Source organism: Aspergillus costaricaensis, assembly GCF_003184835.1.
Source record: "Aspergillus costaricaensis CBS 115574 unplaced genomic scaffold BO79scaffold_2, whole genome shotgun sequence".
Lineage (NCBI taxonomy): Eukaryota > Fungi > Ascomycota > Eurotiomycetes > Eurotiales > Aspergillaceae > Aspergillus > Aspergillus costaricensis.
In genome coordinates, this window is record NW_020291802.1 from 240 (window position 1) to 22,906 (window position 22,667).

The window sequence follows — 22,667 nt, forward strand, 5'->3', positions numbered from 1 at the left end:
CGCCGTGGTAGGCACCAAGCATTTATTCTGCATAGATTGTGCACATTCCAACCACGAAAGACGCTGTATATAGACGTCATATACCACACTGACTTGAGTCCTCTAAGCTCTTCTTCCGTATTTCGCGACTTCTTATGATTCGTCTCAATTTACTACATTTTACATGCTAAAACTGCCTCTGAGGAATTACCGAAGTACTATTTGCGGCTTGGAGCTAGCCTTACATGCAAGAGATGGTAATATTGCGTCAATAGCTGGGGAGGCTTTGTAGCGAATTTCCTCTTGATCAGCCTCGCAGATTCAAGTGATATCCCCCGACAGCACCATGGTGTGATGCAGCAATTTTAACACAGCCATCCCGGACCTCCAACTCTCCAGTGCTGCAGCCGGATATCCCGTCTTCATTGTGCCAGCGTGCCTATTCACCGCATTGACCTTCAGCGACTACGGCTCGGAGCTTACAAAATCAATGTATGACATATTCTGGGATACTATGCTTCTCCCACGGCTCTCATTTTGTGCGAAAAATTGCATGACTGCCTGGGCGGGTTACCCTGATAATAGTCCTGACCCTGTCTTTCCAAAAGCCATGGGGTGTATTACCCTGCTTGCTTCCATAGTAATTGCGTTATGCTCAGATATTGATGCATGTAGCTAGGCCTCTTGCTTGGAATGGTCGACTTGTACTTTGGCCTGGAAATGGGGATTTAACAATGCGGAATCTTCAGCGAAAACGCCACCTATAGCGAAGACCCCAAGTCATATTTCTCTTGTTTACGTTTTGCAGCAACATTACTCACATCAAAGATTCTTTCTCATAGGATTGTATGTAGGGGGCGCGTTTCCACTGTCGGCCCTCTTCCAGGAAAAGAAAATATCCGTCTAAAGTGAACAAATCGGCGCGCCCCTCCCTTCCATGACATTGAATGGGCTCACGCGTGACAGTCGATTCGAATTTATGCATCAGATTCTGCCTTACCAGAGGCCCCGGTATCCTTAGCTTGCTTCCTGCGACATCTTCACCAGTCTGTCGCATTGATGATCGAGGAATACTTTCCATAGTCACCGGAGAGTATAAAGTCCAACTTCCTAGGCAGTGGGAAAAATAAGATCAAACAGGCAACACTCATCCTGATACGTCTCTGGACCTCTTTCCATTGCTAAGCACCAAATCTGTCATGCCATGCGGAACAGTATCCAGCAAATAACCCACTGCAGCCCCGCAGCCTTGATCACGCTGTATATCTGATGAGGACTCAGAAGGTTCCACGTCACTTTCTCCACCCATAGTTGGGTTAGACACAAGATATAGTCATCCTGTGTACGAGGCGGGAGGACATTGCAAACAAAGAAATCCATGAACGAGGGAGTCAGCCAACGGCGAAGAGAGAATATTAGTGACGACAGTCCGGTGCTGACCTCATCGTAATTCCTGATCCCTTTCACGGTCTGATCTAATACCTGTACAAATAGAGATACATCGGATGCAATTACGGGTGATGATAATGAATCAGCATGTGACCTTCCAGGCTTTGTTTCCTTCGCCATAGCAATGCTTGCGTTCGGGGAATTGACAATTCGAGAATAGAAGGCTGGATCCATAACCTCGAATCTCAAATGCATGGGATTGTTGTCTTTGAAATATTGTGTAGATTTCAGACAAGTTGTGGTTTTCGATACTGACTTGCAAGGTATGTATGTGACTTCTAAGTTCCCTGGATAAGAGGCAACGATGTGTTTGAGATATTCTCGGAAGAAGTGTTCTAGCGCCCTATTGTACAAATTAGTATCTAGCCCAAAAATATCATGTAGGATTCTGAGAGAAGCATCTTTCCTTTCCCCATTAGTCGCACGTCTTGGCTCGCTCCCAGGTCGTATATCTGGTCGGTCCATCATCCTCATAAGGTTCGTTATGTGAAGCCGGATGGCTATAAAGAGGATTCTTGGCGTTGTCAAGGTGATATACAAAGTCCATGTCAAGAGGAGACGAAAGATCTGGAACGATGAGGCCTGGCTTGGGTCGATGGGTGGTACCTTGCACCAAAGCCTGGCTATCATTCTAGGAGATCCAGAGGAATCCAGAGTGGTCGTGTTTGAGAGAGACCGATTTCCCGACCATGATGCAGGCGCTACAGGATCCATGAACGTGGTAGATATGGTTTCTCCGACCTTTTCAAATGGACTGGCAAAAATCTCTTTCTTCCAGGTCGCTTTGTAGGCGTATGGTTCACGTTGTGGGTTCAGCGAACATACCCTTCTGCCCTTATCTAAGTACTCCTCTTTAAGGTCCACGTGTTGCTGGTGATCCTCTGCTGAGCTTCTAGCATTCGTGTTCGTACGCTGTACCCTGAACAAGACGTTTCTTTTCTCATCAAATGAGTTGTTGATCTCCATAATCACCGCATCCAACTCCTTGCTTGGTGAATATAAATACCACCATGTCACCACGCTCCTTTCCCACCACAAAAACCGTGGTACGCTCAGCATATACGCGTAAGGCCATTTGGCAGGGTCCTCATTCTAAATACATGTTAGCATAGCTCTCAGTCTAACAACATCAGACGGCATACATGCTCCTTCAGAAACTTTTGTAACTTGATCTGTAAGCTGAGTGTGCCATCTCCACGGTGGAGGTATCTTGCCGAGTCAAAACTAAACCAGCTGGAAAAGAGGGACCTCGACCAAGCTAGAACTAGGGATCCCTCACTGCACTTATTCTCATCCACATCTTCTGCATCAATAGAAAGCAGTCGTCCGAATCGGCAGCTGAGTCCTATCGGTATACCGACAAATAAGACATTGAAGGTGAATTTGTTTTTGATTGATGATAGGCGAGTATGATCAAGCGTGGCAGGAAAAAGGAGAGGCTTCCCTATGACGGTCTGGTCGTGCTTTGAAAGACAGCTGATTTGACGCGAAGAAAATGAGACAAGGAGAAGAAAGCCCAGAAGACCGATGGGTGCTATTGCCAAAGTAGACGCGAGGGTGGCTAGTATGAGATTCAGCATACAGGGCCACCCTCCCATACTAAGAATCTGAATAATCGTGAAAAATGTAGTGTGAAGCAGTAACTCATCAGAGGGTATTGGGGGTAGCAACGTTCGTGACACAGAAAACATACTGACTCGGTTTATTCTATGTTATAGATCATATGTGCCTGGTAATATCATAAATTTAAAACAGGTGACGTGAACTATGGAGTAAGGATAAATCATGATGTTCTCTTTTCCATCTCTTTTATCTGAAGGCCTTTCGTCTATACAGCATGCATAAAGCCTTATGACGTGGTGCAGTTCACTCCGCCTCCACCGCCACGGTTCGTGCAGATATGTGGTACAACACATGATAAACCCTTGCATCCTTTTACATAATCAGAAATACACCTGATTATTGATCTTGGTTGGCATTTCCTCTCATCCTCGCGCGTTATCTCACTGACGTAATATACAGAGCACCTTTGATACGTGCGGCCTCCTCACTGCTTGACTCATTTTAATCGTCAATATCCCTGTCACAGGACAACCACGTTCGGATACGTGTTCTTTTCTCTTTGTTTTGAAAAGGCAACTGATTTTTATCCTGGAGAGTCAGTCATTGTAGAACACGATCGTTCGATATTTGTAAGAACAAGAGGATTCGCTAGTCTGGTGATATGAGGTGAGTTAGCAAATAGTAACGGTGTAACACAAACATATTGAGCATAGATCACTGAGGTACGCAACCTAGGGGTACCAGAGAAATCGAAGCTCAACTACGGGACACGTTCGACATGGTGTAAGTTTAGACACTTCTACATGATCTCATTTGGCTCTAGTCATCTAAAAAATTTGCAATCACACTCTCGAAGGTATTGTAACTCAAAGTTCCGTATCTAATCTAAATTTAAATGCGCCCTTGCTGCTCTCTCGCTGCTCTCTTGAACCTAAAAGACCAAAAGGGATACTAGCATATGCGGTCGACCAGAATAAGGCATAAAACGACAGCAGGGACTGCGACAATTCCACAGCTTTAAGAAAGTAGCCCATACTGCCTTGGTTCATATAGCAAGTAAGAACTGGGTTGCCATTGTTAAGCCATCGCATGAATTGTTGTCGTCGGGACTCCTTCGAAGCCCCGCTCTCCTGTCGCCTTTCCTTTGAAAGCTTATACGCGCGATAACGACAAATCCTACGAGGCCGTAATGGAATTTAAATTCAAAGTTCTGTACGGATCACCTAATGGAAAAATCGTGGAGAAATTGACTACTCGACGCCTTGGCGACAATGATGTCTTTATCGAGACCACACATTCCGGCCTATGCGGAACAGACGAGCACTTCCTCCATTGCGAGCAAGCTCTTGGACATGAGGGAGTAGGTGTGGTAAAGCACATCGGTTCCAGCGTAACAAGTGTAAAGGTCGGAGACCGGGTTGGATTCGGCTTTATCCGACGTGTGTGTGGAAGATGTGACAACTGTCTCAGTGGTATGTTGATTAATCTACGTTGTCGTGAATGCAAACTTGAAACTAATGCACATGGGACTGGTAAGGCTGTGACAACCACTGCAGAGAGAAGCGAGCATATGGCCAACATGACTTCGATGTTGGATCATTTAGCCACGGAACTGTCTGGAATGCCGATGCCGTCTATTCCATTCCGGATGGATACGATTCGGCCCATGCAGCACCACTTATATGTGCTGGTGCTTCTGTCTGGTCTTGCCTGACTAATAATGGAATCCGCCCTTCTGATCGCATTGGTGTCGTGGGAATAGGCGGTCTTGGCCATCTCGCGATCAAGCTTGCAGCGGCACTTGGATACAATGTGGTGGCATTTTCAGGCTCCGAAAGGAAACGTGAAGAAGCGCTAGAGTTTGGAGCATCAGAATTTTATCCCTTTCCCAGTATTCAACGGGGTGTCCGCATTAAACCCGTCAAACATCTTCTATTGTGTGGGAGCTCCGATGTTGATTATGCCTCGTAAGCATGATATTCACCATCTAGATGTGCCCAAATTGTCTGACTAATGTTCGTCGCAGTCTACTTGATTTGGTTGATACAAATGGGGTTATCTATCATATTTCTGTGACCCTGGAACCTACTCCTATCCCTCTAGTTCCCCTCGGTCAGAAGGGGATACGGATTCAGGGATGTTTCATCACTTCGAGGCGCAATCTGCAAGAGTTATTGGAGTTTGCGGCGCGGCATGATATCAAACCGACTATCGTGACTTTTCCTCTTACCAAAAATGGCCTTGAAGAGGCGTTCGAGAAACTGAGAGCGGGTGGTATCCGATACAGGGCAGTCCTGAAGCACTAGGCATTATAGACCCGCACTTTGGCTTGAAGTCCATCCACGAGAGGAGGTATTTTGCGAATACCAGAAGATGTCGCAGTATCATGCTCTTAAGGTCTCTGATTATCTTCGATACTTTTAGGTGGCATCTCCATTGAATACCAAAGAATGAGCCAATAGTATTATACATTCATGCGATTCTGTAGTCTGTCTCGTCTCGGTCCATTGTAACAAAACTCTGAGTATAAATATAAGCTATGAAATCCTGTCATTTCACTTTCCAAATTCACATCCGTCAGTTAGGTCCTGTCTTGAGGTAGCCTCGTGTGATCGCTATGAAGACACCCGCTGTGAAGCAGAGCAAATCTTGCGTAGCTTTGTTAATAAAATTCAATTTCCATGGTTCCACAGGAATACAACACCTGAATATCCCATATCAGAGCTTATAGGTAGGATGTACGTGAATGGCTAGATCGTGCAAGGCTGAGTTGCAAGGCGGAAATACTCTTAACTAGTCAATTACACGGACAATCTTTTTCTCAGCGATCTAGACGAGGGCAAAGAATCATGAATGCCATGACTTACTGGTTTAGTTTCTTTCCGACACATCAATAGAAGCTACTGGATGTTTCTTATACATAGCGTACAGAATGGATTTTCACATTCTGCAACGTTTCAAAAAAAAAAAAAAAAAAAAAAAAAGACCGAATATTTGCGTGATGGCCATCAATAATCCATGAGATATCACGAGTGGATCGAAGATCTGGTGAGCCTTCACCGATTCCATTCAAAGTAAGTTATTTGTCATTACGGACATGTTTCCTCTTTGAATCAGGCAAATGTTATATAAAAACCCATGACTCACAAGGCCTGTTGCTACAGCTACGATCCGAAAATATTTAAGTTTTTCTTATGTTATCTACGTCTTACACTAATAGGTACTAGTTATATACATAACACGAAGAGGGTGCATCCAGTGGTACATTTCATGTCTAATAACACTTTTGACCAGTTAGTGTAGGTGCGAGACTAGTAATCGAAACCACGCTAGTACACGCGGTCTTGGAAGCGCCCGCAGAGCTGATCTTTTATTTGCAGTCTGACCCTTATAACCTGCCAGCTGGCGTTAATACTAACCATGTAGATTGAAAAAAGCAGGAAGGGGGTAATTACCTTATATGATAACTAAATCAAATAATATAGAGTGTGTTGACATTTAGCAATAGAGGGAACCACGAAACTTTCAGATATCTAGCTTATTTTCTCCAGAAAGGGCTTTCCCTATCTGAGGAGGTCTAGATCTATTTGTTATGGTAAAGTGAGAAGGTTAACTTCAAACTACCAAATAGAACAGGCGAGATGGTGAGAGGCGGGCCTAGACCATTGCAGTTCACTCGCACGTCCCCCTCATGTGCGAGTGGGACCACCCGAATGTGCCGCCGCCGAAAGTCCCCCCCTCCAGCCGCGGCGAGTAATGCAAGTGTATTCCAACCTCACCTGTTCCTATCCAATCCCCACAATCATGCCAGTCCTCTCCATCCTCCCCGCTGACGTGCTCTTGCATGTCATCTCCTTTCTCGATCACAGCGGAGATGTCTACTCCCTTTCTCTCCTCAGTCCCTCACTGTTCACTCTTATTCACGGCAACGACCTCGTAAACAAAACCAAATACCGCTGTATCCGCATCACCTGCACACCGGACCTGAAACATGCATATACCATCCTTCTCGACATTCTGCGTGACCGTAACCTCGCCAGTTATGTTCGCCACATCGAAATGGATATTCCTGTTCGCTCTCCGCTGAACTACAAACCACGGGAGTACGATCGCCCTGTCGACCCAGGCGACATGCAGCGTCTCCGTGTTGCCGCCACCCGGGCTGGCTTCATCGGTCCTGAACAGGAGAGACTACTCAACATGGCCATGCAGGAGACAGACTACGCCAAAGACTGGCAGTACCTCACTTACTACAAGTATGTTTCCTATTACTCTTTATTAACACGACATATCTAACCCAGTCAGCACCCAAGAGGACGCCTACCACGGCAAATCCCCCTTCATTGCTCAGGCCCTGGCAGTCCTCCTGATCGCATCATCCCCAAGCCTAACTTCTCTCGCCATATCTCCTCCCTTCTGGGAATACACATCCCCCCGATTTGATGACCCTTCTGACAACCACCATTCCGCCGCCAAGATTGAAAAGTATCCACTAGCCAAGTTCCTTCAACGCGCTAGTCTGGGTCATTTCATCAAAAATGGAGAAAAGAGAATCTCGTACTTAGCCCATCTCAAGTATTTTCAGATTCTAACAACAGAAGCCTCCAGTTTTCATATTGCACGATCCCGCGCCTGCGCGCCCCAGGACCTCTGTCTCTGCATTGAGCTGGTGCGTACCCTTCCCAGCATCGAATCGCTACGGATGCAGGCCATCCAGGGCTTCGGGACTGCGAGTAGTGCTGCGCTGGAAGGTTTGCTTCTGCCTTCATCGGCGAGTATCTCGCGTTTGGATCTGAGGGGGTGCGATTTCAAGTCAGATTTGTTGTGCAAGGTTATTCATGCAATGAAGTGCTTGAAGGAGCTGAGGTACTCGGTTGTGCATGGTGGCTGCTATGCCGGCTTTGCGGAGTTCTTTGACCGGTGCAGTTTGATCAAGGCTGTCTTGCGCCACAGGGCCACGTTGGAGGTGTTGGATTTGGAGTTTGATGACCATCTGTCTCATTTTGTCGCTGCTGGTGGAAGTGAGGTGCGGGAGGATGCTGAGGATGAAAGTGTGCTGAAGGAGTTTGTGTCGTTGAAGAGCTTGAGCCTGGGAGTGAGTTGTCTGTGGTATCTCGCTACTCGGATGGGTGAGTTAGGTGATATTGTCCTGGTGGATCATTTGCCGTTGCAATTGGAGTACCTCCGCATCAGAGGCTACGAGAAGGGACATACGAAAGCACTGGACAACATGTTGGTTGGTATGGAGAGCGCGAGAGACAATCACCCTGCTCTGTGGACAGTCCAAGGTATCAACGAGTACATTCCTGTAGGAAAGTAATTCTGTGACCAGCATAGTTACCATAGAGAATGACAATATGAACATGTACATAATGAAACTCAGAAGCTCTCCCAGCCATCACTCATAAACCATCCACCCCGTGGATCCAATAACAATCATCGAAAGCATCACCGTCATCATCCCTGCCCCCGCCCTATCCGCCTTCGTGATCTCCAACCTCAAACCCTCTGGCACCGGCGCCGGCGCGGGTCCCGGCTCTCCTCCTGCCGGATTGCCTTTACTCGTGCCCCCTGTATCCTGCGTCACAGGGGGATCAACCCGACTGATCAACGTCGACTGCATCACCTCCAACGCCGCCATCTGTATCCCCACGTCATCCATTCCATCCCACTTCCGATCCGTCCACTTCAGCCCGCATGTCGCCTGAAGCTCACCTCCCGTGCACGTCTCCGCCGCTGCCTTGGCTGATGCTCGCAGCTTGGGAATCACCAGATCATACGTGAACGGTGCCATCTGCGTCGTCGCAGCCATCCACCGCGCAAGGTACCCCTTGAAAGAGCGCTGATCGACCTGGCATGTATTGACGGGCTCACATGCCCGCTCGTACATAACATCGTCCTGAAAGAAGACGAAGCTGGCGTTGAGGATGCCTTCTGTCCTAGCTTTCCAGACAGGCGATTCAGTCTGCCACATCATTAGCACCAATCTCACTCCCCAGACACAACAGAACCGAAGGGAGACCTACTAAGTTATACATAACAGCAGCCCCCAACAAATAAACACCCGTATTATACGTCCACTCAATATAATTCCAGTCCCCACAGCCACTACTCACATCCGCGCCATCCCAAAACCGATACGTATCCGTCATGAACCCTACCTCGCCCGTCCAATCCCACACTGTATCCGCCCAGTCCGCATACGTGCTATTCCCCGTATACTTCGCCAGCCTGGCCGCAAGGTTGAAGAAACACCCATTAGAAATGGTATTCTTATACGTCCAACCGTTATTAAACGTAAATATCTGCCACCGTAGTCCACCGTTACATGTGCTCGTGTCCCAGCGCGCGGCTTGCGTGTTGAATACGGCTTGCGCCATCGCCAACCACCCTGGGCTTCCTGAGGAGGGCGGAGGGTCGGGGAAGTTTCTCTCGGCGGCGGACATGGCTGCGAAGGCCCAGAAGGATTGGTCGTCGTTGCCTTCGGTGCGGGTTTGGTTGGCGGGCATGAAGGAGCCGCTGGGTCCGGCTTGCCAGGTTATTCCTTGCGTTGTTATGTTGTTCCATGTGTCGTCGGAGGTGAGGTACCAGTATTCCACGAGGGCTGTGAACATCGCGCCGGCTTCCCACCAGTAGTATGGGTCCGGGAGGTTGCCTGGGTTGTCGCCGGGTTGGTTGCCCGTGTAGTGGGTTAGCATTTGGCGGGCGATGGAGTGGCAGGCTGCTTTGATGGAATCTGTTCGGCTTAGTTAGTTGAGTTGTTTGGCGGTTGTATGTAGGTATTGGGGGCATATAGTGAGGCAGTAGGGGTGGTACCTGGATCGTCGACATCGTAGTCAATGGCCTGCACGACTACGATGAAGGTATACAAGATGTGCCATATTCGCAGCAACATGGTGATTTCGGTGGTGAATCAGATCTGCTCTACTCACTGAGCGGCAGCGAAGTGGAAAGGGAAAGGAAGGAAGATTGAGTTGTGTTGATCGGTGATTCCCATCTACGCTACATTCCCATTCCCGCATCGGAATGTGGCATCTCATGCTTCCATAGAAACGGACCCCACCTAACAAACCATCCAGGGACGCACCAATAGGGTTAGATCTACCATTAAACTCGAGATTTGTGATGCAGTGTCAGGTCACACTGGATCTGGGGTTGGATTTGAGCCAATAGGCAGTAGTTTCGGTGTGGATGAGGATGGGTGTTTTGGCCGGATCCGGCAACGTCGCATTCCTGGGGTTGTAGCTTGTGCACTTTGTTATTGTGGCTTATTGGATGGGGATTATTGTTGCATTTTAATTTGATTATTTTGCTGCTTTATTGTCTGCTTGGTGGTACTCTGGGGTTAAGGGACCTGTGGTAGTGGGGGTGGGTTCGTTGGTAGATGATACGGGCGGACGACACCTTGCACTCAGCTTTGCAGTCGGGGGTTACCGGTCGGGAGTACCAATAGTAAAACTTGGTTCATTAAGGTATTGCGTCTCGATACTGTTGGGACCTGCACTCGCAGTTATCTTCAATTCCCGTCTCGCCAGGGTATGTCGCCCCTCCCGCCTACAGTACTACTACTTTATATAACCATATCCCCCTTCCCCAAGAGAACATTAATACGATTCAATTCATAGAGCATCCTATGTCGATTCTGGTTCAAATGCAAGCTACACCTTCTTAAGCAGCCGCGTATCCGTCTTCAAACGTATAAAAGCAGCCAGAACCGACGCTCCTAAAGCCATGAAACCCGCATACAGAATTGCCGGTCTGTACGCCTTGATCCCGGCATCCTCGCCACCCGAGGCATCAAGAATGTAGCCCGCAATTGGGGAGCCCTGAATATCACCATTAGTATTCCGACGCAAAGGCATATCAAGAGCACGGCACTCACCAAAAGATACCCTCCCGCCCAACTAGTAACAATCATACCCATAGCAACAGACACCCTGGCAGATCCAAATACATTTCCCACAACCGTAGGAATAGTAGAGAAGAACCCCCCATTCGCCATCCCGTTGATGATCACGAACACGACCAACGGTCCAATGGAGGTTGAAACAGGCCAGATAATCAGCATACTCAGTGCGCTGAGTAACAGCGAGACAAACAGCGTGTTGAGTCCGCCGATAGTATCGCTAGCAAATCCACAGGTCAGTCTTCCTAAAGCGGAGGAGAAGTTGAAAGCTGCCACGACACCAGCGCCTGCGGCTGATCCTAATCCCAGAGAGTCGGTGTACAGAGGTAAGAAGAAGGGCGGAACGAGCAGTGGGAAAGTGGCGATGGCTCCGGCTGCGAAAAGAAGCAGGAAGCGGATGTCACGGAATAAACGCCTGATACATTTATAGTCAGCCAGGCCTGGTGTGGTTAGTTCGTGTGCTGAAGGTTCTGTGCTTACCACTCCACGAAAGCAGACGGGGGAATCGGGATCCGCTGCTTCACTAGGAAAGCTGCAGGTAGACCAGTGCCCATTGTGATAAATCCGAGAATACGGAACGTCCAAGCAGTGCCGACACGGGATAGCAGGGCATCTAGGATGAAACTGATGGCGGCACCGCCCAGGCCACCAGCTGCATAGACGATACCGTTGGCAATGCCGCGCTTTGCCTTGAAGTATTGAGCGGGTGTGATTGAGACCACCATGAAAGAGATACTACTTCATTAGCATAGTACAGTCAGTAGTAGTACTGGGACATACCTCGTTCCGAGTCCCATCACCACACCAGAAGTAACAAAAAGTCCGCCAACCTCGTGGACGGCGAATCCGCTAAGGATCTCTCCCAATCCGAGTAGGAAAATACCCAGGAGTGCCGACGTCCTGGTACCTAGTTTGCGGATCACGCGAGCATTCAGGATTCCCAGAAACGAGATGCACGCTGGTGCTAGTGAGCCCACGAAAGACAGAGTAGATGCAGATGACACTCCTTCCTTAACCAGCGCTGCCTGTAGCACACCCCAGCAGTAGGACGTCCCGATAAACCACCAGGTAATTACTGCACAACCTGCGATAACTATCCATCCTGCTCCTCCTTCAGGAACTTCGGCGTCGGCCAGACGGGAGGCCTCCATGACCTCATCAGTGGGGTCAGAGACTGGAGCGACGGCATTTTTGGGAGCCCTCGACTCAAGCTCAATCGGGGGACCCTGCTGCCATTCGACGGCAGTGGTGGTTGACGTGGAAGTCATAATGAATTGATTATGTAGGTGACGCGATTGCTATGAATGTCTACAGATTGAAGAAGAGGTTTAGAATAAACGCTAGTAGGGTGAGAACCCTAACTGCCAAGATGAAACCTACAGTGCAGTTGAGTGAGTCAAACCGATTGCATCTAAGACTCCGTACAAACTTAATGATTAAGTTACCTAACTATCACCCTCCGATCTCGGCTACAGTCGGGACAAGCGGCGAATAAGAGGATCCATGGAAGGCGGCCGACAGCCGGCAAGTGGAGCGGATGTCAATGGCAGGGCGCAGAGGATTTTGTCCGCTTGCAACCTCAACTTCACATCGATCTAGGTCCGTACTCTGGTGAGCATGTTCGCACATTATCCAGATGGAGCACGCTCACCAGGCGCTCCCTAAATTATGTGATGATATCTTATCCCTGCCACCGTTGTACGATGAAGACCCTGTTTTACACCCCGCTAGCGTAGATCCCATCTTCTCGCTACCGTCGGAGCTTCCTGACAGCTTCTCTCCGCTTGCATCCCAGGCAGATGCGACATCAGTATCTCCAGATAGCGGGCCTGCCCGTTCTGCCCGCCCTCATCAGCGTCTATCCGGGGAGGCCGTGAGAGCTCTCAGATTATGGCTAAACAACCACCCGGAGAACCCGTATCCCACGACACAGGAGAAGGATGAGTTGGCGCAACGCACCGGCCTGACTCGGGCGCAAGTCTCTAACTGGTTCATTAACGCTCGACGGCGTAAGCGTTCCAGAGGATATATGTCTGCCCGTCAGAGCCCGTCATTTCTATCCCCCATGGAACGTTGGAGGAGCTCGCCACCAGAAAGTGAGGCCGCAGCCACGGACGACATTTTGCGAGCTCTCGCCGATAGCGATATCTCTGCCTTATCAGACAGCTCGCCATACACCGTTCCCCAGTACGCCTGGTCAAGCAACGACTCCAGTGGCTCCTTCATCCAGGGAGATGCTTCCATCAGCAGTTGCGCTCGCAGCCAGTCATCTAGCTCCGAAATATCAGTCGCCCTATCATCGCACAGGCCTCCCCAGCGCCCACCAACTCCACTTCATCGCCCACAATCTCGTCGTCATCGTCGGAAACACATCCGCCATGCAAATCGCCTTCAGTGGACTCGTCGGCCCTACCAGTGTACATTCTGCGCGGACACATTCGCAACGAAATACGACTGGCAGCGCCATGAAAAAGCCCTTCATCTTCCAGTCGACCAATGGCGTTGTTCCCCTGAAGGCGGACTCATCGACAACAACGGCACACCCACGTGCATCTTCTGCCAGGAAACCAATGTAACCGACGATCATCTCGAAACAGTGCACAACTACAGCATCTGTCTCGAGAAACCACCCGAGCAGCGCATCTTCACCCGGAAGGACAACCTCCGGCAGCACCTGAAATTAACCCACCGCGTTGACACCTTCCACGCAGCAATGAACACCTGGCGAGAAAGTCGAAGCCACCACATCCTCTCTCGCTGCGGGTTCTGCAGTGCAACATTCCAATCCTGGCAGGAGAGAGTCGACCATGTCGCAGAGCATTTCAAGCACGGGGCGGACATGAAGCAGTGGATGGGCGACTGGGGATTCGAGCCGGAAGTGCAGCGGCTCGTTGAAAATGCGATACCGCCGTATCTAGTTGGGAGTGAGGCGCAGACGCCTGATCCGTGGAGGACGTCAGATGTGCTTCCTATGCCGAGGGAAGAGGATGAAGAGGACGATGAGATCCCTTTCCGGTGGGATGTACCGACTGCCTTGGATCGATATTTTGATGTCCATCGCGACCTGCTGGAGTTTATTCGCAGGCAAATGGCCAACGGATGCAGGCCGTCGGATCAAATGATCCAGGATCGGGCGAGGCTGTTCGCGTATGAGAGTGATGATCCATGGAATCAGACGTACGCCGATGACTTGTTTTGGTTGGAGGCGGTCAAGCAGGAGGCTGGGCTGGTTTAGGCAGCAGGTTGGGTTTAGACCGAATAGTCTGTCTTTAAATAGCTTATCATTTGGTTGTGAACTACTATCTCAGCGGCTTGCTGCATATGGTAGACCTTGTGTCAATATTTTTACTTCGGCTTCTTACACGCTAGGGCCTATATGCGGTGTGCTTGCAGGGATCAATAGCTGACGTAAAATGGGCTAGTATTGCAATAGTTCAAGGACAAACAAAAAGAAAGACAAAGCCGAGCAGCCACTGTATCACAGAAATATAGTCCAATATCCTGGCATATATCTTACTTCATGCATGATCGCCTCAGATAGCGAATTTATGGAGCTACGGTTCTTTATGCCTAGAGTAATCGCAGGACAGCTGGAGACAATCGGCGTTGCTTCGATGTTGGTGGCTCGTGTCGTCCGCTGGGCTGCCTCCCCCAAATTGAAATTCAGAGAAGTATTGTGGGCAACCCATCCATATAGAAAGTAGTATGTGATGCTTTTCTCATCCTTATTGGATCATTCTGAGGCAAGTTTGAGCATAATGCCACTTTGTAGACACTTTGGGATGATAAAGGATATCTCCGAGGGTAAGATCAACGGCGTACCGGGCGCATCCGTCGATCAAGGCCGCAGCGGCTAGTTCCTCCGCTCAGGGATTGTACTACTGGGTTTCTGATCTCGAATAGCAGTAAGCATTCAGGTTCCAGCATAAGTGATGTTCCTATCGTGACGCATAGTAGGCTTCCCAAATAAAAAAATATAAATACCTACTTTAATGCTCTTTAAGGGATCATTATTCCCAAAGTTGTCACCTCAGCCACAGTTCCGGGTATATAGTAGGCCGTCTATGCCCTCGCCTCCTTCATTTCTCATCTCTAGTTCCACTCACGACGCCATCCCCTACAATGTCGTCAGCCACGGCGCAAGTTGGGAACTTCTCCTGGAATAGCGTATGCATACTTCCTCATATCTTGATATCCTCCGTTTTCTAAAATGCCTTACCAGACGGCTCCTACGTCCACCCTCAACTTCGTACCCTGCTACCAGAACTATTCCTGCGCGCGTCTCGAGGTTCCCTTAAATTGGTCCGATACCACTGACAATGATACCGTCATTTTGGCCATTATCAAGCTTTCCACGGAGGTCGACCATAGCGACAAACGCTACGGTGGCTCCATCATAATCAATCCAGGTACACACTACTCCTACAACATTAGATAGCTTGAAAACCATATGTCATGATTACTCACTTTCAATAAGGTGGCCCCGGTGATTCAGGAGTGCAAGAGATTCTCAACCGCGGAAAAGAAATTCAGAACATCGTCGAAAGCTCTGACAAGGAGGAGCGGTATTTCGATATTATTTCGTTCGATCCTCGAGGCGTCGGAAACACCCTGCCCCCGCTTTCATGCTTCCCTGATCTTCTGTCCAGCTATCTCTGGAAGGAGGCTGTACAGGCTGGAGGTCTAGTGGATAGCTCCGAGCATGCGGAAGACTATCTTTGGTCTCACATGCAGGCTATTGGCACCGCATGTACGGAAACCGAGAAGGGTGGTGCTGATATTGGTCCTTACATGAATACCTGGAGCACAGCACATGACCTGCGCCATCTTGCCCAGTTACTGCAGCCCGGTTCTAACCAAAATGCAAAGCTACAATATTGGGGCTACTCGTATGGAACTCTTCTAGGAATTACCTATGCCAGTCTCTTCCCAGACCAAGTTCATCGGATGGTATTGGACGGAGTGGTAGACGTACTAGGCTGGTATTCAGGACATCTCTCTACTTCCTTCCGCGATGCAGATCTTGTAGTAGACAGTTTCTTCCGCTATTGCCACCGGGCCGGCTATCCCCGATGTGCATTTGCTGATGCGTCTGCTAATGCATTGCCTCCCGATGAAGACGAGACAGAAGCGATAAGTTGTCTTCAAGAGCGCCTTACTGACATCCTAGCAGACCTGAAAGCCACTCCGCTCTGGACTAGTCAACCCAGCCCTGAGATCATTACATACTCCGATGTCAAATCTTTGCTCAAAACCGCCCTTTATGCCCCGAATGATTTATTTCCTATTCTTGCTACGATCTTATCAGACCTTGAACAGGGCAACGCAAGCAGCATGGCAGCATGGAAAGCTGCTCTACGGGAGGACACACAGCCTGCTCATTGTCTCGATTCTGCATGCCAATTTTCTGCTCCATGCCGTGAAGCCTGCCAATATGGCTCTCGAATTGAACTCACAGAGGGTATTGCGTGTCTGGATCTGAGACAGAAATTAATCAATATCACGCAAGAGGAATATTCAGAGCTATATCTCAAGCCAGTGTTGGAGAGCAGCTACTGGATTGGAGATACTTTTGCAGACTTCTATATGCCATGTGCTAGTTGGAAGGGTCAGGGTCCGGGGTCTTTCGAAGGTATGCTCACTGCACTGTTCATATTGCTGTTGGCTTAGATGCATGCTAATTCTCGTGAAGGGCCTATCGGTGCTCAGAATGTGTCTACGCCCATTCTATTTGTCAGCAATACTTTGGATCCAGTAACCCCACTTGCTGAGTATGCCTTGAAGTGAATTTTATTGTCATTTTGGATATGCTAACCACTTTATTAGCGCCCATGCTATGTCCGCCTTGTTCAAACGGTCCGTGGTGCTGGAGCAGCAAGCTGAAGGTGTATGTTTATCCCGATTTCCCTCATGTATTCTCTTCGATTTATTGACATTCGCTGTAGCATTGCTCGTATGCTTCCCGTTCGGTGTGTACGGAGCATCATATCAAGACGTACTTTCGCACGGGAGAGTTGCCGCCAGAGGGGACGCGTTGTGAGACGGAAACCCATCCCTTCTCGGCAGAGTGAGAAACAGGTCTCTCTCGATGGATTAAGGAAGGACAAACTTATGATGATTTCAACAACATGTTGTAATTAGGTGAGTGGTACGGGGGACTAGAGCAATGACTAAGAGAGGTGCCTCACAGATCGGAATATAATTCACTTCCGCATCTGAGTCTTGCGTACAATGTAACATCTTGTAATATACTCCGTGTCGTCCAATGCGGAAGCTATGTATCCAATCCTAATCGGTGTGGGTTGGTGTGAGCTAGTCTGAGTTGATGGAATCGAAATGTATACCATCGGAACACTTTTGGTTATGGTTATGTGACGATGATACCCTCTCGACAGTTATAAATTGCTTTGTAAATCTAGGCAGCATATCTTGAGGGCTGTGGAGCGACATGCTCACACATTAGGGTCAAATTCAAGGTGTGATAGGTACATTGCTCCAACTACATGGTACGGTACAGTATTGGGTTGGATCTGATTGTATTCGAAATAATTATAGTACGAGCCGCTCGAGCGTCTGATGTGTCGCTGGGTAGCTCTGCAGACCTTCAATGACTAGGAAACAGGGCAGTACCTCTTTATATTGATAGGTCACTATAGAAATTCAGAATTGTGTCCACAGCGCCACCGCACATAAGTCTTAGAAAACTGCAGAAGTTTTACACCATATTCAGCAGACGGACGGCGGTGGAGAAAGACCTGAATAAGAACTACGTTCTATGGCCGTCTTGAATTATTCCTGGCAGTGGGCATCTAGCCAATTATCCCTCCTCTGTTGTAGTCTGTTGTAGTAGCCACATGATTCAAGCCCAATACAATTTGGCAGTAGACATCAATAGGGTCTTCTACCATTAGATGCATACTCAGTGTCGACTACTATGGTTGCCATTACACCATGTGGGCCATAAACCGTACGGAATATACCACCTCCCCGAGCTCTGCATGTCTCAGATCCTCCTCGCTGAAACCCCATGCATCGGCGACTCTGTGATCCGGTCGATAAGTTGGTCTGGAGGACCAGGTGGCAATTGCGTACCTGCCGGTGATGACTCGGAATTCGAAAGTCAACTCGGTCTCCGCACCAGGGTGGAAGTAAATGGATGATAGGCGGGGCATATGTTGGACTGCTAGGCCCATAGAGATGAACAATCGATGAAAATGCTCGAGTTCAGTGACAGGCTGCGATGGATGACTATCGTCTGGATGATCATGGTCTTGTTCCCATTGCTGTACAGTAGCGATCCGAGCTTCAGCTTCTTCGGTTGGAAGGGTGAGCCAGTTCCCTGATCCGTATAATCTTAGCTTCTCCATAAATATATAATCAAGTATCTGTTCCGCTCAAGTCGTACCTTCATCAGTCCAGCAAGTGACGTTGTGTAATGATATAGTCTCCAAGTGTGGCCAGTACACGACGGGAAGAGTAGGCTGCCCTTCTTTGTTGAGGGGGCAAAGGAAATCTAACATCAGCGCGGTATTTTCCAACTTCAAATCACGGAGACTTGCACTAGAATTCCTACTAGTTGTAGCGACACTCTGTGCCTCCGAAGTCAACACCTTCAGAAGAGGCATGACAGTTCTTCCTGGTGTTTCAGTCTCGTTTCTGAGGTGGAAGACCTTCAGACTGCGGGGTAAAATGGTAGATCCACGAGGCACAGCTGATTTGCCAAAGAACAAGAAATTAGTAAGTGAACAATCCGATGATTCTGTATAATGCCGAAAACGAAAAGATGGGGGTTCAATAGACAAGATACTTCTTCATACCTAAGCGTCTGGCACGCAAATACTCCAGTTCCTCCGGCCTTTGCGGATAACCCAGATTCATACGCAACTCCGTGAGGTACGGGCAATGCTTTACAATGTCGTAGATTGCCTCGGCGTAAATCTGGTGGTCCCCAAGTCTGTCATATGGGTTGCAAAGGCCCGCAAAGAAGATCTTATCCAGGTAAAAAATGTTTGGTAGCATGGAGGCTGAATGGTGCGAACTTGACGGTTCATTCACTTCATTCACCAGCCTAAAACCCACTATTCCCACGTCGAAAGAGAGACAGCTGGACCGGGGCCACGCACTGAGCACACGGAAGATCTCAAAGATTGCGGATCGGAAGGCTTGGTTCATTATTCGTCCAAATGGTTTTGCTGGGTCATAGTGGCTATACATGTAGCCAGACCAATTTTCATGCTTATACGGAACACATACCCGATACTCAATTGCCCGAATCATCATGCGACGAGCGGCTCCAGCGTGTGAAGTGATGTCCTCAAAAACATCAATAGGTATTCCGGACACCGGTGCTTTCTCATTGGCATGCGTACTACAAACCACAACCCGAGAATAAATGAAAGGCTCAAAAGCCTCCTTCCACCAGCGGCAAACAGTGGTACAGGGGGATAGGGGTACTCCTTCTTTCTTCAGACTGTCTCCAATCAATTGAAGCAGCTCGAGTGGCAATGTCGCAGCCATCATTTAAGTATGTAGCCAAGTTCCGGAGCTGGACAATATCTGTAGAAGTCGAGGGAAGGCTTTTTTATATCCAAGATCCGTCTAGATTCCCAAAAGTGCAGCCTCGGAACAAAGGCCAGAAGGAAAATCCACATAGATAGCAGATACGACGGAGGATCTGATAGGTGCCTTGTTACAGTGACTGGATGTCTCAAATGATCAAGTACCCTAGCTGAGTAAGCCAGTTCAGTCCCATTTTCGACTGATGTCCTTGAGAGACCTGATTTGCAGACACCGCAAAGCAGAACCATGATTTTCTCGACTGAGAGATCAATCTGTCTATCCAGCACTGACAGCCCAAGCAATCCTTCTGTGTAAATAATTGCTGCGTGAGGAAATGTGTAACATAGGATAACATGGATATGATATATTAAAGGGCCAATATATATATAGACAAGCAACCGACTCGATTATAGTAATGATGAAGTTCTTGAAACTGAACGACAAAAGACAGCGGTCTCTTATAGTCGGACATTTACACGCGCTAAAATAGCGTCACCACTTAACATTCATATTTGATGCCGATCATGCGTAGGCAGGATCCATAGACATCCCCCTGTGACTCGGAATGTTCCACGAAGTTACACTATGATCAAGACTTCTCATTCACTCTGAACACCTCGGGCGAATCATTAGTCACTGATGGCACTGATGAGGACGTGACTGCATTCTTCCTTTCACGCAGCCCTCGAGATATTTGCATCATCTGCTGCACTCCCCCATCAATAAGGGGATAGAATATCGCCACGAGCATTGTGATCCACAACCAGATAATTCCTACAACGACCCAAGCAGTGAAGAACTGACATTTTGTTAGCACTTCACCGATCATCATGCGTGAGTAGTGGTGACAAATACTCACCCTCTTTCCAAAAACATATTTCGATCCGTACATCGGCAGTGGCCACAACACCCAATGGCCCAAGAAAGTTGCAATAGACCAAAATGCAGCAATACGACCCCATCTCTTCAACTCCTGGGGATCAAACGAGGACTGAGTGTGCTGTGCTTCAGCACCTTGACCATTCACCGTGATATCGCTATCACTATCCAGTCGCTCGAGTCCCAGCTTCTCTTTGCGGAACTCCGCCCAGTCATACCTTTGTGGTTTGACTAGGGTGATCACGACAGAGTACACGATCGGCGAGAAAGCAGATGCTACAGTTCCGTAGACGCAAGGTAGAATCTGTCCTGTTGAACTGACAGATACTGCACCATAAAAGTGCTGCGCTGTGCCAAGCCACACCCCGATGCCGGTCGCCATTCCCAGAATTGGGGACAGAATAGCGGCTGCTCTGCTCTGTCGGCGCCAAAGGATCGTAAATGCCATGGGAAAGATTCCAGGACAGGTTACCACACCTATTTTAATTAGCATTTGCCCCGACGTTAGCTGAGATGGAAGCTTACCGAGCATATATAGTGTCCAGCCTAGGTCAATACCGACGTAATGGAGCATAGTGCTGAATCCGGCAGAGAAGGCAGCGAAGAAAATGACACCAAAGTGACTTGCACGGATAATATCCCTATCTGTTGCTGCCTTGTTTATATATTCTCGGTATACATCAAAGCTTAGGATGGAGCTGACGGCGATGACTTGCGCAGAGAGTGTCGAAGTTACTGCCATGAAGGTAATGAGGAGGACTGCAGCCGCTCCGCCTTTTCCTGCAATAGTCATGGCTGCGTATGGAAGGACAAGACCATTGCTGACTTCCGTGGAAGTCATGCGCTGCATTAATTAGTATCTTCGACGATCAAAGGTGGACAGTACCTACGCGGGGGTACGTCGGGAAAGAAGACGTATTCTCAAGGCCGAGTGCAAGAGAGCTCATAATGGTGCCTAGGGCCCACGGGATAGCAAAGTAAGCAATCCCACCGATAGTGTAGCCCGGTACTACGGAGGAGGGAGCGGCGGAGAATGCTTTGATGAAATAGCTAGTATCCATCTGGGAGAAATGTTAGGCATTCCTGAGACTGGTGTGTTTATACTTACAATCACTAGGCCGAAGTTGGAGCAAATATGAAGAATCCCGAACAGGATAGCCTGAGTTTGTTAGCAGAGACAACAACATGGACTATAGTACGTACACCCTTCGAAGTCATGGTCAGGTATGTCCCATCTTGATTTCCAGACACAGGATGGCGCTGCGCAGCGGCTTGCACGAGCTCATATAACTTGTCGATCGAGCCAACCTCTTCGAAGGTAAACGCTTTGATCGAGAGATAGCATGCAATAATGAGAATGATCGCCGTATGGAAGTAGTCCGTAAGGAATCTTATCCCGGTAAGCATAGCGTACTCTTTCTTCAGCTGGGCACTTACGTTGCTTTGATGCCGCCTACGAAGGTGTACACGGTAACGCCAACGGGCAACAGGAACGTCGCAGCAATGATGTGCATCCCAGTTCTGTATGGTCAGTAAGGTTCGAAATTTCGGTGAAGCACTCACATGGCTGATATAACCGCAGCAGCACCCAGGAGCATGTTCGCGCAGGCAAAGATGTTGTTAATCAAGCACAAGGTCATGAAGACCGCATGTGCAACACGACCTGAAAACATCAATAACAAGCCAGTAGGTATAGCTTCTGAGCAGCCTACCATAACGGATCCGGACCACTTCGAGCGACGTATGTGCATCCGGAATCTTTCTCTTGCAGGATATCCCGATCAAGGCGAAAAAGACAATCATCGGACTGCAGCCTGCGGCAAACCAGAATGGACCAGCCACGCCATAGTCATACCCCACAAACGATGCTCCTAGCATTGCTGTTGTCCATAACCAGGACTGTTTACTTAGCAGGAATACACCACTACCGAAGGTGGATTCATACCGATATTACTGCGGACGCTGTTAAGCCGGTTCGAACGGTGCGATTGGCAGTCATGAACCTGAAATATTAGCAGGTGAGAGCCCATTATCCTTATGGGACGTACATCTCAGTCTTCTTGTTGTCTTCGCCGGTTGTTTTCTTGAGTATTTTGGTGATGACCATCATCACTGTTTTGTCAGCTGCAATCCTCGTCTACTTTCGGTGTACATACCACCGGCGATGATAAGCCCTAGCACCACGACAATAACATATCCGACAGCCTGAGACAGTGGCGGCTGCACAGATGCCCCTGCTGCACGAGCTTGGATTTCTGACATCTGGTCAAAATACTCCGGTGGCTAGACAATGCAGCATTCAACAGCGGCAGAAAGACAAAACTGACTATGT

At 48.6% G+C, this 22,667-nt stretch overlaps 9 protein-coding genes across 9 annotated transcripts; 4 read left to right on the forward strand and 5 right to left on the reverse strand.

Moving 5' to 3' along the window:
- Positions 1-1,176: 1,176 nt before the first annotated feature.
- BO79DRAFT_136429 (uncharacterized protein) lies at positions 1,177-3,119 on the reverse strand (the record flags this gene model as incomplete). Its single annotated transcript, XM_025678083.1, has 2 exons — positions 1,177-2,520; positions 2,571-3,119. The coding sequence occupies 2 exons, from the start codon at positions 3,117-3,119 to the stop codon at positions 1,177-1,179; spliced, it is 1,893 nt and encodes a 630-aa protein (XP_025544168.1).
- A 1,061-nt stretch (positions 3,120-4,180) lies between these two features.
- On the forward strand, positions 4,181-5,297 carry BO79DRAFT_136769 (NAD(P)-dependent alcohol dehydrogenase; the record flags this gene model as incomplete). The annotated part of the gene is made up of 3 exons (XM_025678094.1): positions 4,181-4,463; positions 4,529-4,958; positions 5,018-5,297. The coding sequence occupies 3 exons, from the start codon at positions 4,181-4,183 to the stop codon at positions 5,295-5,297; spliced, it is 993 nt and encodes a 330-aa protein (XP_025544169.1).
- A 1,498-nt stretch (positions 5,298-6,795) lies between these two features.
- On the forward strand, positions 6,796-8,354 carry BO79DRAFT_185675 (uncharacterized protein; the record flags this gene model as incomplete). Its single annotated transcript, XM_025680416.1, has 2 exons — positions 6,796-7,247; positions 7,297-8,354. The coding sequence occupies 2 exons, from the start codon at positions 6,796-6,798 to the stop codon at positions 8,309-8,311; spliced, it is 1,467 nt and encodes a 488-aa protein (XP_025544170.1). The 3' UTR covers positions 8,312-8,354.
- A 35-nt stretch (positions 8,355-8,389) lies between these two features.
- Positions 8,390-9,886, reverse strand: BO79DRAFT_223824 (glycoside hydrolase family 76 protein; the record flags this gene model as incomplete). The annotated part of the gene is made up of 3 exons (XM_025683626.1): positions 8,390-8,956; positions 9,018-9,727; positions 9,808-9,886. The coding sequence occupies 3 exons, from the start codon at positions 9,884-9,886 to the stop codon at positions 8,390-8,392; spliced, it is 1,356 nt and encodes a 451-aa protein (XP_025544171.1).
- A 763-nt stretch (positions 9,887-10,649) lies between these two features.
- Positions 10,650-12,165, reverse strand: BO79DRAFT_234402 (monocarboxylate permease Mch4; the record flags this gene model as incomplete). Its single annotated transcript, XM_025684369.1, has 4 exons — positions 10,650-10,817; positions 10,874-11,312; positions 11,378-11,632; positions 11,678-12,165. 4 exons carry the CDS (start codon positions 12,163-12,165, stop codon positions 10,650-10,652), a joined length of 1,350 nt encoding a protein of 449 aa, XP_025544172.1.
- A 331-nt stretch (positions 12,166-12,496) lies between these two features.
- On the forward strand, positions 12,497-14,316 carry BO79DRAFT_206379 (homeobox protein meis). The gene has a single exon (XM_025681958.1). It carries the CDS (start codon positions 12,534-12,536, stop codon positions 14,130-14,132), a length of 1,599 nt encoding a protein of 532 aa, XP_025544173.1. The 5' UTR covers positions 12,497-12,533; the 3' UTR covers positions 14,133-14,316.
- Positions 14,317-15,014: 698 nt separating this feature from the next.
- Positions 15,015-16,937, forward strand: BO79DRAFT_267421 (uncharacterized protein; the record flags this gene model as incomplete). The annotated part of the gene is made up of 6 exons (XM_025687040.1): positions 15,015-15,064; positions 15,120-15,306; positions 15,375-16,529; positions 16,590-16,668; positions 16,724-16,788; positions 16,891-16,937. The coding sequence occupies exons 1-6, from the start codon at positions 15,020-15,022 to the stop codon at positions 16,935-16,937; spliced, it is 1,578 nt and encodes a 525-aa protein (XP_025544174.1). The 5' UTR covers positions 15,015-15,019.
- A 904-nt stretch (positions 16,938-17,841) lies between these two features.
- BO79DRAFT_212983 (uncharacterized protein) lies at positions 17,842-19,414 on the reverse strand (the record flags this gene model as incomplete). The annotated part of the gene is made up of 3 exons (XM_025683192.1): positions 17,842-18,236; positions 18,303-18,608; positions 18,715-19,414. The coding sequence occupies 3 exons, from the start codon at positions 19,412-19,414 to the stop codon at positions 17,842-17,844; spliced, it is 1,401 nt and encodes a 466-aa protein (XP_025544175.1).
- A 631-nt stretch (positions 19,415-20,045) lies between these two features.
- BO79DRAFT_135715 (sodium:solute symporter family protein) lies at positions 20,046-22,597 on the reverse strand (the record flags this gene model as incomplete). Its single annotated transcript, XM_025678061.1, has 12 exons — positions 20,046-20,255; positions 20,316-20,812; positions 20,861-21,179; positions 21,226-21,396; positions 21,444-21,494; positions 21,539-21,725; positions 21,773-21,856; positions 21,899-21,998; positions 22,048-22,234; positions 22,281-22,338; positions 22,384-22,459; positions 22,492-22,597. The coding sequence occupies 12 exons, from the start codon at positions 22,595-22,597 to the stop codon at positions 20,046-20,048; spliced, it is 2,046 nt and encodes a 681-aa protein (XP_025544176.1).
- Positions 22,598-22,667: the final 70 nt, after the last annotated feature.

Excerpts from the sequence above, each read along its gene's own strand:
- BO79DRAFT_206379 (XM_025681958.1), top strand. The coding sequence starts at position 12,534 with ATGGAGCACGCTCACCAGGCGCTCCCTAAATTATGTGATGATATCTTA.